The sequence below is a fragment of the Macaca mulatta genome, chromosome 4, assembly GCF_049350105.2.
Source record: "Macaca mulatta isolate MMU2019108-1 chromosome 4, T2T-MMU8v2.0, whole genome shotgun sequence".
Taxonomy (NCBI): domain Eukaryota; kingdom Metazoa; phylum Chordata; class Mammalia; order Primates; family Cercopithecidae; genus Macaca; species Macaca mulatta.
This window is the reverse complement of record NC_133409.1, coordinates 77876747-77897408: the sequence shown is the minus strand read 5'-3', so window position 1 is coordinate 77897408 and position 20662 is coordinate 77876747. Positions and strand designations below refer to the sequence as shown.

Here is a 20662-nt window from a genome sequence, read left to right as displayed (position 1 = left end):
AGTTGATCTTCAATCTGATATCCTTTCTTCTGCTTGATCAATCTGGCTACCGGGACTTGTGAATGTTTCACGAAGCACTCGTGCTGTGTTTTTCAGCTCCATCATGTAATTTGTGTTCTTCTCTAAACTGGTTATTCTAGTTAGCAATTCGTCTAACCTTTTTTCAAGGTTCTTAGCTTCCTTGCATTGGGTTAGAACATGCTCCTTTAGCTAGAAGGAGTTTGTTATTACCCACCTTCTGAAACCTACTTCTGTCAGTTCATCATACTCATTCTCCATCCAGTTCTGTTCCCTTGCTGGCAAGGAGTTGTGATCCTTTAGAGAAGAGGCATTCTGGTTTTTGGAATTTTCAGCCTTTTGGGGCTGATTTCTCCCCATCTGCATGGATTTATCTACCTTTGGTCTTTGAAGTCAGTGACCTTCGGATGGAGTCTCTTGAGTAGACATCCTTTTTGTTGATGTTGATGCTATTCCTTTCTATTTGTTAGTTTTCCTTCTAACAGTCAGGCCCCTTTGCTGCAGGTCTGCTGGAGTTTGCTGGAGGTCTGCTCCAGACCCCGTCTGCCTGGATATCACCGGTGGAGGCTGCAGACCAGCAAAGATTGCTGCCTCTTCCTTCCTCTGGAAGCTTTGTCCCAGAGGGGCACCCGCCAGATGCCAGCCAGAGCTCTCCTGTATGAGGTGTCTGCTGTAGGAGATGTCTCCCAGTCAGGGTACATGGGGGTCAGGGACCCACTTGAGGAGGTAGTCTGTCCCTTATCAGAACTTGAATGCTGTGCTGGTCGATCCGCTGCTCTCTTCAGAGCTGCCAGGTAGGGATGTTTAAGTCTGCTGAAGCTGCACCCACAACTGCCCCTTCCCCGAGGTGCTCTGTCCCAGGGAGGTGGGGTTTTATCTATAATTCCCTGACTGGGGTTGCTGCCTTTTTTTCAGAGATGCCCTGCCCAGAGAGGAGACAGGCCGCAGCAGCCTTGTTGGGCTCAGTGTCATCTGTTTTACAACGAAGTGCCATTACAATTTACTGAGGAAAGAATGACCTTTTCAATGAATGGTGATGGTGTAAGTGGTTCATACCCCCTACCTTGCACCATTCAAGAAAAGTTAATTCAAGATAGTTTTATCAACTAAGGTAATGTTTCCAGAAGAAAACAGAAAAATACCTCCCTGACTTTGGAGCAGTCAGGATGTCTTAATTTTTAAGACACAGAAGCATTAGCCATTGATGAAAAATGACCTCACTGATGAAAAAAAGAGACTAATGAAATTGACCTCATTAAAATAAGAACCATTAGAAGCTACCAATAAGAGAGTAAAAATGTAAGGACTCTTACCCAGAATATATACAGAATTCCTACAAATTCAGTAACAAGACAAACAACCTAATAGAAAAAGAAGTTATCCAAATGGCCAGCAAGCACATGAAAAGGTGTTCAACATCATTAGCCATCAGGTAAATGCAAACAAAAATCACATGAAGAGATATCGCTACAGATCTACCAAATGGCTAAAAGACTGGTAAAACCAAGTATTGGTGAATATGTAGAACAAAAGACTCACGAATGTTATAGGAAGGAGCATAAAATGGTACAACTTTGGCAAATAGGCTCTTTTAATGAGTTAAGCATGCACCTACTTTATAATCCAGCAATTTCACTGCTAGGTGGAAAATGACTGTCCACAAAATGCCATGTATAAGAATAAGCATAGCACCCTTTATTCATATTAGATTAAGAACTACAGACAACCCAAATGTCCAACAACCACAAAACAGATAAATGTGGTATATTCATACAATGAAATACTATACACATATACACACACACAAACACAGAATTAACTACTGCTACAAATACAGAGGGATTATCATGAACATAACGCTGAATGAAAGGAGTCATACATAAAATATGACACTTATATGACCTTTAAGAATAGTCAAAACTAATCTATGGCAATTACAGACAGAATAGTGGGAGGTAGAGGGATGGGGAGATGGGTGGAGGGCTCATTGAGAAGGGCACAAAGGAGCTTTCTAGGGTATCACGGGTGCATAAATATGTAAAACTTTTGAAGCTGTACACATAGATTTGATCATTTTAGTGTTTGTATATTTTAGCTCAATGATAATAACGATAATAATAAACTTACATTCCCAACAACTCCATTTGCCTGCTTTTGTTTCTGTTGCTTTGACTGTGGTAACAGCACAGGTGTAGGTTTTTTTTTTAAAGGTTTCTTTTTTTTTGATTTAGCAGTTTTCTTGGGTCCTTTACTCTTCTGTTGCCATCCTCCTTTTGTCCTGTTCTTGTTAGTTTCCCCCTGCTGTAAATCATAACATGTCATACTTGTAAGTTATAGCAATAGATATTCAATTGAAGGTTACAGTAATTTTTAGGTGGAAATGGTTAAACTGAGTTACTCTCCCAGAGCAATATAAGTCAACTGGAGAAGTAAATAAAATATTTCTTTCACTAGGAAAGATAGGTTCGGAAACCCAAGTTTTTACCCCATCTTCTGCTGGCTGTTCCTCTGCAGCACAGATGGACTGCTCCTTTTCAAATACTTCCTAAGGGGTAGCAAAAAGAGAAATACAAAATCTGTCAACCTATATTTATCTTTCAGACAAAGCAATCTTTCAAACTGTATTTTTAAAGTATTTTTAACTGGCTACAATTGAGGAAGAAGGAGGAGACATTTAGCAATTACTAGCTGATGACTGCGTGCATATGCAAGTAGATACCTTGTATCTCACATCTGTCTTGAACAAGTTTTGAAAGTACAGTCTACTCAAGTTTACAAATGGAGTAAGGATACATACAGTAAAAATATTTAAAATTTCATTTTATTCTAATAGCAAGCAAACATGAGTATTTTAATGTTATGAGTATACTATTTTCTGCATTAAAACCTTGACAATAAGTCAGTGTGATGTGCAAAATAACAACAACAAAAAAAAAAAAAAAACCCTTGAGACTAGTATTAGTTTATTCACTATAGTCAGTGATACTACTTAATGGACCTGAGACCTGAGACTAAGAACTGAATCATCACAGGTGGGGCACGGTGGCTCATGACTATAATCTCAGCACTTTGGGAGGCTGAGGCAAGAGGATTGCTTGAGCCCAGAAGTTTGAGACTAACATGGGCAACATAGTGAGACCCCACATCTATTTTAAAAAATCACCAAGAAAATCTACATATCCTAAAGCTATATCCACCAACCATACAATCCATTTAGAATCAGTACAGAACCGATAAATTTAGGATTTAAATCCCAGTAAGCATCTATACTAGATGACATACAGACTGTGTTTAATGAACTCCCTAGAATTACTAAAGCTAACAAGTAAAAGCAGTTATAATTGTTAGGCTCTATACAATAAAGAGAGCCTAATTCAGAAGTCAACTCTGAACAGTCCATACCACTTGCCCATTTTTTTTTTTTTTTTTTTTTTTTAAAGACAGTGGTCTTGTTATGCTGCTGGTCTCAAACTCCTGAGCTAAAGAATCCTCCCACCTCAGCCTCCCAAGTAGCTGTGCCACTGTGCCTGCCCTGCCACCTGCTTTTTAAAACAAAGCTTTACTGGAACATGACCACACCCATTTGTAAGTTCAGTAGTTGCTACAAACACTGTATCACTTATAAAACCTAAGATACTTACTATCTGGACCTTTAAAGAAAAAGGTTGCCACTCCCTAGTCTAATTCTATCATAACTTCCTCCTTTCACTTATTAGCTGGGTTCTGCTACTTGATTACTCCAAGGGACAGTTCATACAAGAATGGGAAGATAAAAACAATTCTTTTCTTTACTCCAGGGCAGTTCTATTCTTTTTTCTACCAATCACTCCAGAAACGTTAATAGTTCAAGAACAAAGTTTTGCTCATTTTTCAGGCTGGGAAGTCCAAAGGATATGGGTAGTCTAGATTCGGATTCTAAACCCAATTTTAGCATTGGTTTCGGTTCCTCTTCTCCCAGGAGGCACCTCTCTCACCCAGAGTCCACGACAAATGCTTCCTTATCACTTGCTATAATAAAACCAACATCTTGGATTCAATATATCCTACTACAAAATATGATTTTCAAGCCGGGCTTGGTGGCTTACACCTGTAATCCCAGCACTTTGGGAGGCTGAAATGGTAGGATCACTTGAGGTCAGGAGCTCAAGACCAACCTGGCCAACACAGTGAGACCCCCATCTCTATAAGAAAAAAATATATATGTTTTTCCTACCAGCAATTTTAGGCATGGGATATAAATGTGGCATATATTTCTTGCAGATGCTCAAAAACCTCAGGGCAAAAGGCTAAAATCTACCACTAGTTGAATAAATTGAGTAAAAATACTTCAGTCTCTACCAGTTGACTCAGGAGAAAATATAAATAAAAGAAACTGAGAGCCAAGCATGCTGGCTCATGCCTGTAATCCCAGCACGTTGGGAGGCCAAGGCAGGAGGATCCTTTGAGCCCAGGAGTTTGAGACCAGCTAGGCAACCTACAGAGATCCACATCTCTATTTAAAAATACATATATATATTAGGCCAGGCATGGTGGCTCATGCCTAAATCCCAGCACTTTCGGAGGCTGAGGCAAACATATCACTTGAGGACAGGAGTTCGAGACCAGCCTGGGCAACATGGAGAAACCCCATTTCTACTAAAAATACAAAAAAATTAGCTGGGCATGGTGGTGCACACCTGTGGTCCCAGCTACTCAGGAGGTTGAGGTGGGAGAATCATTTGAGCCTAGGAGGCGGACGTTGCAGTGAGCCAAGATTGCACCACTGCACTCAAGACTGGGTAACACAGTGAGACCGTGTCTCAACAAAAAATAAAATAGGCCAGGTGCAGTTGCTCACGCCTGCAACCCCAGCATGTTGGGAGGCCAAGGTGGGTGGATCACTTGAGGTCAGGATTTCAGGACCAGCCTGACCAACATGGTGAAACGCCATCTCTACTAAAAATACAAAAATTAGCCAGGTGTGGTGGCATGTGCCTGTAATTCCAGCTACTAGGGAGAGGCTGAGGCAGAAGAATCACTTGAACCTGGGAGGCAGAGGTTGCAATGAGCCGAGATTGCACCACTGCATTCCAGCCTGGGTGAGAGCTAGACTCCATCTCAAAAAAGAAGATGAAGGAAATATATGCAAAATGATTGCACCAGATTTAACAAAAAAGCATGAGACAAGTATCAATCCACATTTAAGTGCCTATATGTACGTATGCACTATAAAGACCCAGATGGTAAATATGAGCATGGAGAAAGATAGGAGAAGATACAAAACAACAAGATTATGCATTCTGGTCACTTGAGGCTGACAAGGGGTTTTCCTAAAGAAAATGAGAGATGGGCTGGGCACGGTAGCTCCTGTAATCCCAGAACTTTGGGGGGCTGAGGCAGGTGTATCACCTGAGTTCAGGAGTTCAAGACCAGCCTGGTCAACATGGTGAAACCCCATCTCTACTAAAAACACAAAAATTAACCAGGTGTGGTGGTGCGTGCCTGTAATCCCAGCTACTCAGGAGGCTGAGGCAGGAGAATCAATTGAACTCAAGAGATGTAGGTTGCAGTGAGCCAAGATCATGCCACTGCACTCCAGCCTGGGCAACAAGAATGAAACTCCATTTAAAAAAAAAAAAAAAAAAGGGGAGGGAGGGAGGGAGGGAGGGAGGGACGGACGGACGGACGGACGGACGGAAGGACGGAAGGAAGGAAGGAAGGAAGGAAGGAAGGAAGGAAGGAAGGAAATAAATGGGAGAGAGAAGGGATCCATGACAAAAACATCATTTAGCTCTACAGGTATACATGCATTAGGCTACATTACAGTGATAAGCCTCAAAATGAATCATCTCGAAGTGGTGAGATTTCGGGTAATTTTAATTTCTTCCTATACTTTTCTGCATTGCCTAAATTTTTTCCAGACAACATAAATGTTTCACATTATCAGGAAAAAAAAATGTTATTTTTATTGTAATTCTTAAATTTTGAAATGAAAAATAAGAGTCGGCCGGGCGCGTTGGCTCAAGCCTGTAATCCCAGCACTTTGGGAAGCTGAAATGGGCGGATCACGAGGTCAGGAGATGGAGACCATCCTGGCTAACACGGTGAAACCCCGTCTGTACTAAAAAAAAAAAATACAAAAAAAACTAGCCGGGCGAGGTGGCGGGCACCTGTAGTCCCAGCTACTGGGGAGGCTGAAGCAGGAGAATGGCATAAACCCGGGATGCAGAACTTGCAGTGAGCTGAGATCCGGCCACTGCACTCCAGCCTGGGCGACAGAGCGAGACTCCATCTCAAAAAAAAATAAAAAATAAAAAAATAAATAAAAGAGTCAATTCTCTATAGAACTCACTAAAAAGAAATGTGATGAAATTCTCATCAGTAACAACTTCTGTATAGCACTTCACAGCTTAAGAACTATATCCACATTACTTTGCTATGATTATGTTTTATAGAGAATTAAACTATCACACAAAGGACTATTTTCCAGGTTTTATTAGTGTATGTGAAAACTGTTTCATGAAAATTAATTGAAAATTTCAAAAGAGTTAATAGAATTTGCAAAATTAGATCTTGGTATTACAACAGTTTTGACTTTGAGAATGACGGAAATAAATATAAAAGCCTTGACACACAACTCTTAAAGCATAAAAATACAGATAGACTACTTACAGCCATTGTTTGCCTTGTCAACTTAACCAATACTGTAACTAAGGATCCTACTGTGATGTTGTTGCTATCTTCATCATCTAACACTGTTAAGATGGAAGAAAAAAAAAAACAGCAAAAAATAAAAATCAAGTTCTATGTCAATGCAAACAGCAAAACTTGGCTTACCTAAATTAGTTTGGCACTTCAGTATTTCAAGCATATTGTATTTTAAATTTGTTAAAAAAAAAAAAAAACTGATTGACTACTCTGTATAAGGCTCTCCAGTAGATGCTTTTAATAATTCATTTAATCTCTAAAATAGCCCTACAAAGTATAGATACTTAGAAACTTTTAGAAACTAAAGTTTAGCTAGGCGTGGTGTCTCATGCCTGTAATCCCATCACTTTGGGAGGCCAAGGTAGGCGGATGGCGTGGGCTCAGGAATTCGAGATCAGTGGGACAACATGACAAAATCCTGTCTCTACAAAAAATACAAAAGTTAGCCAGGCGTGATGGTGCAAGCCTGTAGTCTCAGCTACTCGGGAGGCTGAGGTGGAGGACAGCTTGAGCCTGGGAGGCAGAGGTTGCAGTGAGCCAAGATAGCGCCACTGCACTTCAGAGCAACAGAGTGAGACCTCGGCTCAAAAAAAAAAAAAAAAAGAAAGAAACCAAGGTTCGGAAATATTTAAGTAAAATACCCAAACCCAAACCCACACAACACCTGCATTCGCACGCTAAGCTTCAAGCCCAGGTTTTTGAAAACACAGTATAATGTGAGACTTACCATAACACAGTTCTCTCATAGTGACATAAAAATAGGCTTTTGTCACCCTATTAAACTGTGCAAACCTTACATTCACAAGATTTTACCTGTATGATCAATGTCTGTCTGAATAAAATAATGAAAACTAGTATTCCTAACCACACAAAAGAGACTTATTTTTTTAAAGGCAGGAACAAATATATCCTCTTTACACTAAAAAGCACTTGTGAAAAAGTATTTTTTCAATAAATGGTACTAAATACATGTTTTTGCAATTATTTAATTTTTAAAACCACATTTCCCACACATATCCCCAAAAACTCTACTATGAAGTTAATAAAACAAAATAAATAAAAATAACTCAAATATACCTTCCATTCAAATGTGATCCTTAATTTATTTTTTCTACAGATTTTATCTGTAAGATAGTTCTTCTTATATATTTTTACCTACAATTTTAAGTTTGTTACGTTTGCTTTTCATACTGGTCTGCAATTTACTAACATACCATCAGTTGAAAAGAATGACCTCCAATAATCTACAATTGCTATCTCCATTACTGGCTATAAGGTGCAGCAGCTGGGTATCAACAAAGGGTATAATATCCCTTCTTCACCCTGGAAGTCTCCATTATCAAAAATCAAATCTGGGCCACATATTCATCTATATTTTTCATTTTGCACAGTTGTATGTGCACAAGCATGTCATGTGAAATAACCACATGAATGCTGACCTGCTGTTTGGTGCTTTAAAGTGAAGAAAAGGACAACAATAGATTCTATTACAGATTCTTGCAAGGTAGGGAAGGAGATCCACCATCTCCAGTATTACTATCAGGCAGATGCCCCTTTCCTGCTTCTATACTTCTTCTACTCCTCCTTCATCAACTATAGCACTATTATTAGATAATTAGGCAGCATTGTAAAAATATAAATAAACTGTCTATACAAGATGCTATGGAGTGGAACATATGGTAATATTTGTCGGTGAGGCTCAACACTCTTAAATTTCTACTTCCTATAAGAAAATCTCTTCTAATATTCATTTTTCTAAGAAGTATGTACTTTTGGCCAGGCATGGTGGCTCACACCCACAATCCCAGCATTCTGGGAGGCTAAGGTGGGTGAATCACCTGAGGTTGGGAGTTTGAGACCAGCCTGGCCAACATGGTGAAACTCCATCTCTACTAAAAATACAAAAATTAGCTGGGCATGGTGGCACATGCCTGTAATCCCAGCTACTCGGGAGGCTGAGGCAGGAGAATCACTTGAACCTAGAGGTGGAGGTTGCAGTAAGCCAAGATAGTGCCACTGCACTTCGGCCTGGGCAACAGAGCGAGACTGTCTCAAAAAAAAAAAAAGAAATAAAGAAAGAAAAGGGTGTATTTTAACAGTTCTTAATATCAAAAAGTATCTCTGTAAGTACCAAAATTTTTATTTGGACGGTTTCATTAAATCAGCACAGTCCTAAATACAGCTTTTACATTAGTATTTTTAAAGTCTGAAAACTCATGGCCCCACAAGGCAACCCCAACTCCTCACCAAAGCAAACCAAGTTTTCTTTTTTTTTTTTTTTGAGACAAAGTCTCACTCTGTCGCCCAGGCTGGAGTGCAGCGGCCGGATCTCAGCTCACTGCAAGCTCCGCCTCCTGGGTTTGCGCCATTCTCCTGCCCCAGCCTCCCTATAGCTGGGACTACAGGCACCCGCCAGCTCGCCCGGCTGGTTTTTTGTATTTTTTAGTAGAGACGGGGTTTCACCGTGTTAGCCAGGATGGTCTCGATCTCCTGACCTCGTGATCCGCCCGTGTCGGCCTCCCAAAGTGCTGGGATTACAGGTTTGAGCCACCGCGCCCAGCCAACAAACCAAGTTTTCATAACACGTATGCTACACTCCAGTCAAACTGAAACCAAACTGCACTGACTGCCTTCCTTTACCAAACATGCCAATCTTTGGGAGCCATTTACCTTTCCTCAATTCCTATTAGAATACAAGCTCAATAAGGAGAGGCTTTGTCTTACCACGGCTTCCCCAGGACCTAGAAGAATGCACAGCATTCAATATTTGCTGTATAAATAAATGGTACAACGTCTGTGTCATTCATTTTAACACTTAGCATATGTTATCTTGGTTTGTGTGTGTGTGTTTTAAATTTTATAAAAACAGGGTCTCCCTATGTTGCCCAGGCATGTCTCAAACTCTTGGGCTCAAGTGATCCCCCTGCCTTGGCCTCCCAAAGTGTTGGGATTAAAGGCATGACACCACTGGGCCCAGCCCTTACCTTGTTTTAAATCCTATTGCTTCAACTGGACAATAAGCTCTCTTTAAAGACACAAACCAGGCACGGTGGCTCCCACCTATAATCACAGCACTGTGGGAGGCCAAGGCAGGTGGATCAGTTGAGCCCAGAAGCTCGAGACCAGCCTGCGCAACATGGTGAAACCCTGTCTCTACTAAAAACACAAAAAATAAAATTAGCCAGGTATGGTAGTGTGCACCTGTAGTCCCAGCTACTCAGGAGGCTGAGGTAGGAGGACTGCTTGAGCCTGGGAGGCAGAGGATGCAGTGAGCCAAAATCGCACCACTGCACTCCAGCCTGGACGACAGAGTGAGACCCCATCTCAAAAATTATTTATAAATAACTAAATAAAATAAAGACAGAAACCATTATTAATACATCCCTGTATTCTTGGTAACTAAAAGAATGTTCTCATAATGGTAACTTAGCGAATGTTAAAGCTCAGACCACCACCACAATGGAAGAATGGAGCAGATAGTCTCTAATTCTCTCAGTATTCTAAGACCATTCAGATATTGAAACAGAAACACAGGGCAATTATATAGGTAGAAAAACAACCTTTATTTTTTTTCCCTCAAAGAAAATATAGAGGTAGGGTAAGAAAAACACACGAAATGTGGCGTAAAACACAGTAATTTTCAACATTTAATTAACATAAACAAGTTGGGTTTTAAAAATTTAATTTTACAACTAAGCAGCTATTTCTTTCATACTAATAATATATTTCAAATATCTCATTCTTTTATCGTGCCTGGAAGTCTTCACCATTCTTTGGAAAGTTAAGAAATTGCTAAAAGTTGAACTACAGAACAGAGTTCTCAGGCTTCATCCCATTATGAGGATAATAAAAGTAGGACTCCATCAGTGTTCTCAAACTATTAGGTATAAATCATTTTCCAACACACAAAATCTGACAGGTAAACTACAGTTCTGCAAAGTCTAATAACAAGTTCTCTTATTAAGTACAGTGTTTTGAGAATCCTGAGTCAAATAAATGAGAACCAGTCTATCAAAAGGGAAGCAATGTTCAACAGAGAAACCTCCCACTTACCCTGTGATTTTATATCCATGGTCACATATGGAAAACTCCCAAGGACAGCCATAACCTCTTCATATTTTTCATCTTCAAGGAAGTGCAGTAGAGTGTGACGATCTGATTCTTTTAAACTCACCAAATCCTGGATAGTTTTAATTTTATACTGAATTTAAAAAAAAAGAAAATACATAATTCCCTAACTCACAAAGCTTTTCATAAAAAGAAAATTACTCACACCTTAACTACAACAAAATCCAGCAACTTTTAGAAAAATGTTGATTAATGTGCATTTCAAAGCACAAAATAACCACATGGCATTTCATGACCTTTTTCTCCAAGACAATATGAATTAAAAATTTTTAAATTATAAAGTTAATACAGGCTTATTTTTTTAAATTAGAAAAAATAAAGTTGGAGGGGAAAAAAATAAGAATCTTGACTCAACCAAAAACTTTGTCAACTGATGTCCTCAGTTAATTTTCAATTTTAATAACAAAAACCTTTAATTGCAATTAATAGGTTTACTATTACCAAACCTGTACTAATAAACCTTTACTTTTACCTAACAAAAGTAAAAATAAACCTCAATAAAGGCACACCTTCAAGGTTTTACTACACAACATTCTCATTTTTGTTATTCTTAAAATATAGCTGTTACTGTAGTAATACCCATCTTGGCGAAATGGTTACTTAGGAGCATGTTCTTTAATTTTCCAGGTCTTTGGTGCTAGTTATTTTTCACTTTCAAAGACACAGATTAGATCATGAGGCATGTAAAATCTCTGCTTTTAGATTCTAAAGTGTTTAATTATGACTTAGCATATAATCAAATTTATAAGGGGAACATGAGTACTTGAAAGGACAGAGAACTCTGATATAAATTTCCAACATGCATTTATTAATTCTACATTAATATACTATCAAATCCAATGTCTATTCTCTGCTCGTTTTATCTATTATATACAAAATAATGTTTAAAATCTCCTACTAGAATTGAACTTCAGTTTCTTGTATTTCCTCATTTATACAAATTTTTGTTATACCTTAAGATTCATTATCATGTTTGTACTATAGATTACACATTCTAAATAAGAACGGTCTTTATTTAATTTATTAAATGTTTTTGTTGTTCATACTTAACCAGTAAACAATTGCCCAACGTTTAAGCCAAGAATAAAATGACTGGAAAGTAGACAGTACATTTATTTTTGGTAACATAATATAAGGACCTAACTGTTGACTGTTTAAATGCACCAACCCCCAAAATAGTAAAGCCACTTACAATAGTAAAGTACTATAAAACAGCTACCTAGTCATGAAAATGTTAACAGAACCACCTGAAAGTTTTAGAATATTTAAGACATTCTAAATCTAAAAAATGCATTTCCAGAAAACTTTTATTCATGTTACCTTTAAGTGACAGGACAAACTGCTCAAAACTGACTTTAAAGTAGCCAAGAATTACCTTCTTATGATTAGAAACCCGTCTAAGATTGTCCTCTTCAATATGAGGGAGCTGCAGAAGGGGAGACTTAAATTGCTGAAGTCCCTGAACAGCCATCTGAGAAAGCTTCATGCAGTTTTCTAGGGATGCCAAAGTTGGAGCACGAAACTCCCTTTCTTAGAAAGAATAGGAAAAAAAGAAACAGGGCTGGACTTTTTACATGTTCAGGAGTATACAATTCATCACAAAAAACACAATTCACACTAAATCCTTAACATCTCAAATTTGAGGATCATAATGAAGATTTTCCTTTAAAAGTTACCAGAGAAGATGCTAAAATTACACAAACTTGATCAAATGAACATTTTCCAGCAACAACCATTGATTTTTAAAAGAAAAATTATTTGCTTCACCTCAAATAATAGTAAATTATCAGACATTATCAGTATCACCAACATATGACACCATGACAAGAACCAACATCGCTCGTAACAACAAACCATACCACTATCCTTTTTTAAGGGTATTCCTTTCCATTACTGACCACAAATTTCCTCATTCTTTTCCTTCTATACAAAAAAAAAAAAAAAAAAATGGCTAGATGCCTGTAGGCATGTGGCTCATGACTATAATGCCAGGGCTTTGGGAAGCTGAAGTGGGAAGATTGCTTAACGCCAGGAGTTGGAAACCAGACCAGTTGGGCAACAAAGTGAGATCCCACCTCTACACAAAATGTAAAGTTAGCTCTGTGCTGTGGTATGCGCCTGTAGTTCTAGCTACTCAGAGAGCTAAGGTAGAAGGACTGCTTGAGCCCAGGAGTTTGAGGCTGCAGTGAGCTATGATTACTCTACTGGACTCCAGCCCTGGTAGATGCTGTCTATAATTAATTAATAAAAATTACATAACATATGAATCACTATTGTATCAGTTAAATAATTATTTCAAATTCACTGTTAGAAAAAAATAATGACTTAACTCAAAAATTATTCAAAGAAAAAGGAAATTTTAAATCTTTGCAAACAATTGAACAATAAAACAATTAAATTATCATGCCTGTAATTCCAGCACTTTGGGAGGCTGAGGCGGGTCAAGGTCAGGAGCTCAATACCAGCCTGACCAACATGATGAAACCCCATCTCTACTAAAAATACAAAAATCAGCCAGGCGTGGTGGCACACGCCTATAATCCCAGCTACTCAGGAGGCTGAAGCAGGAGAATCGCTTGAGACCAGGAGGCAGAGGTTGCACTGAGCCAAGATTTTGTCACTGCACTCCAGCCTGGGTGACAAAGCAAGACTCCATCTCAAACAACAACAACAACAAAAACCCCACAGTGGGCTGTGATATAGACTTTAAATAACAGAAAATATAGAAAAAAAATATGAAAAGCCATAAGTAAAACTGAAAAAGTTCACTGAACTGGCAGACAGAATTATACTGAGTACCCATAAATCCTAAAGTATGAAGTATAATCTGCATATGCTTGCAATAAAAAGTATAACATAATTAACTATATTTCCTCCTCACCTTCACGGTTCCGGGCCATTACTATCAGTTGGCAGATTACATTAACCATTTCTTGAAGTAGGGCAGGACACTTTTTTAGCATGAATTGCTGATCTGCAAAAGAATAAAAAACCTGAAACAGATCATTTTAATTTTACAGTTAAAGCATCTTTACCACTGTGACCCAAAACTAATATTAATGTTATGCCACAAATATTTCACATGATCTCAGAATTTTGCAGATTGAATGGAAGAGTTTCTCCTCAGTATCACTATGTCAAAAATCAGCCATAAAACCCTAGCTCAGATTAGACATTTCAAAGACAAATTTTTAATAACATAACGTTAGGCGTAATAAACCATGGTGGCTGACGCCTATAATCCCAGCACTTTGGGAGGCCGAGGTGGGCGGATCAACTAAATATGTCAAAGTAAATATGTCAACTAAATACAGGGGGAGAGATGAGAGACATAGAAGAGAAGAAGAGGGCAACTTAGAGAAAGAGAGAGACTCTTTCATTTATACTGCATTTAATAACAGTTAACTATTAAGACCACATTAACCTATGGATTTGATACTCAACCTAACAATGATTTGTTTCCTGCTTCTTACAGGTAAGTAAAAATAGAGATGCTTATGCATCTCTACAGAACATTAGCAACAGAATTACTAGTTAATTCAGTATTTCAAAGCAACTCCAATGATAATGCCTAAATAGTGCTCCTTCATTCCACCATAAGCATCCTGTCCTATCACCAATTACTAAGTATCACATGGCCTTGTTTTCAGAAGCATTTAATTGCATTACTGCCTTAAAGGAGGTGGGGGATGGTAGGATATCATTCAAAAAGAACATTTATTTCCTAGAGATAATAACTGTCTTTTAAAACTGTAATTCAAATAATGTTGGTGAAAAAGAGATAATTAATGACATCCCTGGAAACACTGTTGCCTCAATCAACTACTTTTAAGCAAAATACATGGCTTCAAGTACTTATGAAGCTTTAAATAACCATAAAACAGACATTATTGGTAACCACTGTTGGAGGAAGCTTGCAGATGCTGAGGTGAGACGTGTTGGTTGTTGTGAAATCCATTTTGCTCCCTCCAAAAACTTACAGAGTCGTTTAAAAAAAAAAATCATTAGGAACTTTTGTATCATCTGCAACTAACTAAACATTTCTCATACAGAACATTCTCTCACCTTGAAACACTAAATTTTAACACCTGCCAAAATATCTGACTTACTTAGATCTTCAAACCATTTGTGAAGTAATTATGTAGCATATACACTTCTTTTTTAAAAAGTCCTTGAGCAATTTTTTGCCCAAAAAAGAACAGCAACGCCAGGCGCGGTGGCTCAAGCCTGTAATCCCAGCACTTTGGGAGGCCGAGGCGGGTGGATCACGAGGTCAGGAGATCGAGACTATCCTGGCTAACATGGTGAAACCCCGTCTCTACTAAAAATACAAAAAACTAGCCGGGCGTGGTGGCGGGCGCCTGTAGTCTCAGCTACTTGGGAGGCTGAGGCGGGAGAATGGCGTGAACCCGGGAGGCGGAGCTTGCAGTGAGCCGAGATCACGCCACTGCACTCCAGCCTGGGAGACACAGCGAGACTCCGTCTCAAAAAAAAAAAAAAAAAAAAAAAAAAGAACAGCAACAAAAAACATTGCAACACCATGCTATGGTTTGGGTCTGTGTCCCCACCCAAATCTCATGTTGAATGGTAATCCCCAATGCTGGAGGTGGGGTCTGGTGGGAGGTGACTGGATTGGGGGGCGGAGTTCTCCCTTTGGTGCTGCTCTCAAGATCAGTTCTCACAAGACCTGGTTGTTTAAAAATGTGTGCCACCTCCCCCAACTCTCTCTTCCTCCTGCTCTGGCCGTGTGAAGACCTCTGCTCTGCCTGTGCCTGCTCTGGCTTTGCCTTCTGCCATGAATAAAAGTTCCCTGAGGCCTCCCCCCAGCCACGCTTCCTGTACAGCCTGCAGAACAATGAGCTTCCTGTACAGTCTGCAGAACAATGAGTCAATTAAACCTCTTGTTTATATATTACCCAGTCTCAGGTATTTCTTTAGAGCAATGGAGTACAAACTAATACACACCATTAAGTCTAATTAAATCTGCTGCTTTCACCCCACTAAAACTGTAGATACCAGAATCACAAATACCTTCTTCAAGGGTCTCAGGAATTTTCATTCTAGCAAGATGAGACAGTAAAAGAACTCTGGCCTTCAGGCTATATGGGCAGGTAAGTGGAGGCTCATTCTTCTTTAAATTAATGCTGCCAATTTCTCTGATTAGCTAGAATAAATAAAATAATTATTCAAAAACACAGTGTTTTTTTTTTAAAGTATTCACTTTAATATTTAACTGCTCATCGGGGGATTTGGGAGATTAGCCTAACCTGTGGTATTAGAATATTATCCGTTGGTCTGCTTGTGGCATCTTTATTATACTGAGGATCAAATTCAGAAGCTCCAGCCAAAACCATGATAAGACCTAAGAAAACAAAATATGAAGGAAAATAAATATGCTCATTTATTAATTCCCCCTCCTGAGATACTTAATTCACTTGAAAGTGAAGCACTTTTCTAAACATGCACAATGCTAAAAATTATCTGAACTCCACTGACAAGTATTCATTCCTTCCATAAAAAAAGTAACATCTCCCTTTTTAAAATGTACACAGTATCAACCACCACAAGTGAACAGAAGTATAGATCAAATAAAGCACACCAAAGCAACCAGAGGCATTAAAATCACTGAAAGTTCCCCAGAAACTTTCTATAGAACATTAGTATTCTGTGTGGTATTAATAACTTACAAGAAAAAAGGGGGCCCTATGGTTAAATAAAGCTGAAAATAATGTAAACAAGTTAAAGGTTTCTTTACTACATGACTTCTCAAGGCCTTGTGTAAACTAACATGCACTGTCATTTTCCAAAAAATTGTATTATGGAACCCGAGAGGACTTTGTGGAAATACACATGATTAAAACCCACAGGCCAGTGGTGGCTCACGCCTACACGCCTCCCAGCACTTTGGGAGGCCGAGGCAGGAGAATCATGAGGTCAGGAATTCGAGACCAGCCAGTTCGAGACCAAGCTGGCCAACATGGTAAAACCCCACCTCTACTAAAAATACAAAACTTAGCCAGGCAATAGTGGTGCACGCCTGTAATCCCAGCTACTTGGGAGGCTGAGGCAGAAGAATCACTTGCACCTAGCAGGCGGATGTTGTGGTGAGCTCAGATTGCGCCACCATACTCCAGCCTGGAAGACGGGAGAAACTTCGTCTCGGAGAAAAAAAAAATTCATGTAATGTACTCACAAAATGCAGGATAGTATAGAAGTTAAGTTCACAGACCTTGGTATTTTGTTACTTCCTAGCTAAATGACCTAGGATAATATTCTTCATATCTGTGTATCTCAGCTTCTTCATATGTGCCTGACACACAGCAAGCACAGTACTTGTGTGAGCTATTACTATTACTACCCTCAAATGTTTACTTAATAAAAATTGTTCCTAAAACAGCTAAAATAACCTAGAATGTCTAAAGATATCCACCAGCTAAACAATGCTTCCTGACAAAGCTGTGTAAGGATACCATCCTCAGAAAAGAAACAGAAATCAAAACGATTGAGGCAAAAAGCACACTTAAAATTATAAACATGAAACATTTTCATAAGGGAGTAAGATTCTGTATTAACATTTCAATCCAGCTTTAGAAAGGGTAATATTTTCGGTAAGGCAAAGTAGTATTAACTCATTCAGAAATGTAAAATCTGTTCACACACAGTCATATATGATCGTAAGTCTTTCTCATTACTAATTAGTAAAATTGCCAAATCCAAAATACAGAAAAGTCCATTTTGGTCCCAGAAACACAATTTGAAACTTACATTCTTTTATCACTTTTTTTTAAGGAGGGATGGAGGAGCATCTATGATTTTTGCAGAGCCATCATTCTGAAAGGCAACACTCTATCTCCCAGGGATAAACTACAATGTTTGCTTTATATAATCAAAGAAAGTGAAAATTTTTTTCTTAAATTTTTAAATAAGAAATGGGAATGAAATATTCTAACAGTTTTCTTTCACACACCTAAGACTTTATTTTTACTACAATTAATACAATATGACATAACGGTTTAAGGCTCAAGAACCACACTGCCTGGGTTCAATCCTGGATATCACTTACTGTGTATCCCTGAGTGTGTTACTTTTCTGTGCCTCAGTTTCCTCATCTATAAGATGTACTTAAAAACAGAACTAACTTACAGGAGCACAGCAAAAATTAAATGAGTCAAGACATGTACAGCAACTAGCAGTGTCTGGCATACAACAAATAATAAATGTTAGCTAGTATTACAAAACTTGCACGCATAAGGCTTCTGGTAAAATTTCTGATGAAATATATGAGTAAACGTGAACAATGGAAATATAAATTAATAAATGTGATAAAGGGTGCTGGCATTTTTCTCTAGCTTTAATTATATAAATTAACTATTTATAAAACTGTGCAATGGAATCTCACTAGTACAGAGTTAAGGAATATATATATGTCAACCCCACATAAGTGAGTCACAAAATAATGTGATTAATAGCAAAGTTACTTAAGTTTACTTACGTTTCATATCCATATTTCGGGTTTTATAAACAAAGTATGTATAAATCTGTGTTGTGCGTATTAGAATCTGGTCTCCACTATAGCGTATTGAGCGATACCACCAAGAGCCCTAAAACACAAATAAAATTAAGAAAGAAAGTATAAAAACTATGATAGGCTGGGAGAGGTGGCTCATGCCTGTAATCCCAGCACTTTGGGAGGCTGAGGTGAGAGGACTGCTTGAGCCCAGGAATTTGAGACTAGCCTGGGCAACATAGTGAGACCCTGTCTCTACGAAAGAAAAAGAAAAATGCAAACATTAGCTGGGCATGGTGGCACATGCCTCTAGTCCCAGCTGCTCCGGAACCTGAGGTGGGAAGATCGCTAGAGCCCAGGTAGGTCAGGGCTGCAGTAGCCATGATCACACTATTGCACTCCATCCTAGGTGACAGAGGGAGACTCTTGTCTCAAAAAAAAAAAAAAAAAGGCAAAACAAAATCCTGATAAATGTTAAGTTTGATGCAGAATATGTTTATGGTCAAATCTTCTAAATATTCATAAAACAACAAAAATACCTGAGTCTTAAAATAAGCACCTCTTTGTTGCTATTTCAAGTTATTTATTTAGCAAATATTTATATTGTCTGAAGCCTAAACACTAACCTAAGTCACTGCATATATATAATTAAAACATTTACCATTTTGGATAGAAATTCCTTAAAGACCAAAAAGGGATAAAACTACCCACTGCTATAAGCACCAAGCTGGTTCTTGACACAAAACATGTCTTCAATAAATACTCGATAAACAAATGTAGGCGTAATTTTACAAGTGACATGAAACTTTCATTCATATTACTCAATATGATTGGATTCTTGCAACAATCCTTTGAAGAAGGCAAAACAAACAACTTAATTATTAGTTTCACTATGTGACTAAAAGGAACTCCAGGATCAGAAAGGAGACAAGTAACAAAAGTAATAAATGGTAAAAATCAAATGGTATCTCCATATTATAGTATTATACAGCTGCTTTAAAAAATGAGGCTGTTAGGCCGGGCGCGGTGGCTCACGCCTGTAATCCCTGCACTTTGGGAGGCCGAGGCGGGCGGATCACGAGGTCAGGAGATCGAGACCATCCTGGCTAACACAGTGAAACCCCGTCTCTACTAAAATACAAAAAATTAGCCGGGCATGGTGGCGGGCGCCTGTAGTCCCAGCTACTCGGGAGGCTGAGGCAGGAGAATGGCGCGAACCCGGGAGGCGGAGCTTGCAGTGAGCCGAGATGGTGCCACTGCACTCCAGCCTGGGCGACAGAGTGAAGACTCTGCCTCAAAAAAAAAAAAAAAAGAAAAATGAGGCTGTTCTATATGTTGCATCCTCAATATATTAAGCAAAAAAAAACAGAATAATGCATACATACAGTAAAATCTCATTAAAGGTTAATTTTTAAATGAATGTGTGTACATGAATGCATAGAAAAAGATTTCAAAGAGAAAACACCAAACCTGGCAATGATTCCTAAATAAATGAAGTTGAGGGTGGTAGTGCAGGAAGACTTTCATTTTAAACTTAAAATATATCTGTGTCAGCCAGGCATGGTGGTTCACACCTGTAAGCCTAGTACTTTGGGAGGCCAAGGCAGGATAATCATTTGAGTCCAAGAGTTTAAGACCAGCCTGGACAACATGGCAAGACCCCATCTCTACAAAAAAAATCAAAAAATTAGTGGGGCATGGTGGTACACACTTGTGGTCTGAGCTACTTGGGAGGCTGAGATGGGAGGATTTGCTTGAATCCAGGAGGTAGAGGCTGCAGAGAGCCATGTTTGCAGCACCTTACTACAGCAAGACCTTGTCTTAAAAATAAATAAATAAGTAACAAAAATAAAATTATAATGGACAGTTTTCCCTGTATTTAAAATATATATACAAAGATACACATATGTATGTTACACATATATACATATACACATATGTATATGTATACGTATGTATATATGTATCTGTATTAACTCAATTGTAACTTTTGTGATTTTTGTTTTTTTCTTTGAGACAGAGTCTCGCTCTGTCACCCAGGCTGGAGTGTAGCGGCACAATCTTCGCTCACTGCAACCTCTGCCTCCTGGGTTCCAATCAGCATGTCCGATTAATTTTGTATTTTTAGTAGAGACAGGATTTCACCATGTTGGTCTCAAACTCCTGCCCTAAACTGATCTGCTCGCCTTGGCTTCCCAATACGCTGGGATTACAGGAGTGAGCCACCATGTCTGGTCAGTTGTGGGTAACTTTTGAATTGGGAGGATATACATATTATCATGCTCGAGTAATGTCACCTTTAGAAGACCTTTAATAGTATAG

General features: G+C 38.7%; 1 protein-coding gene across 1 annotated transcript in view; it reads right to left on the bottom strand.

Annotated features, from left to right (window-relative positions):
- SEC63 (SEC63 homolog, protein translocation regulator) overlaps nucleotides 1-20662 on the bottom strand; it is an 88317-nt gene that overhangs the window by 21128 nt on the left and 46527 nt on the right. The window contains 9 exon segments of the mRNA NM_001266833.1: nucleotides 2146-2319; nucleotides 2504-2563; nucleotides 6670-6752; nucleotides 10759-10906; nucleotides 12209-12363; nucleotides 13715-13807; nucleotides 15865-15997; nucleotides 16101-16195; nucleotides 18326-18434. Coding sequence (NP_001253762.1) covers nucleotides 2146-2319; nucleotides 2504-2563; nucleotides 6670-6752; nucleotides 10759-10906; nucleotides 12209-12363; nucleotides 13715-13807; nucleotides 15865-15997; nucleotides 16101-16195; nucleotides 18326-18434 — 1050 coding nt within the window.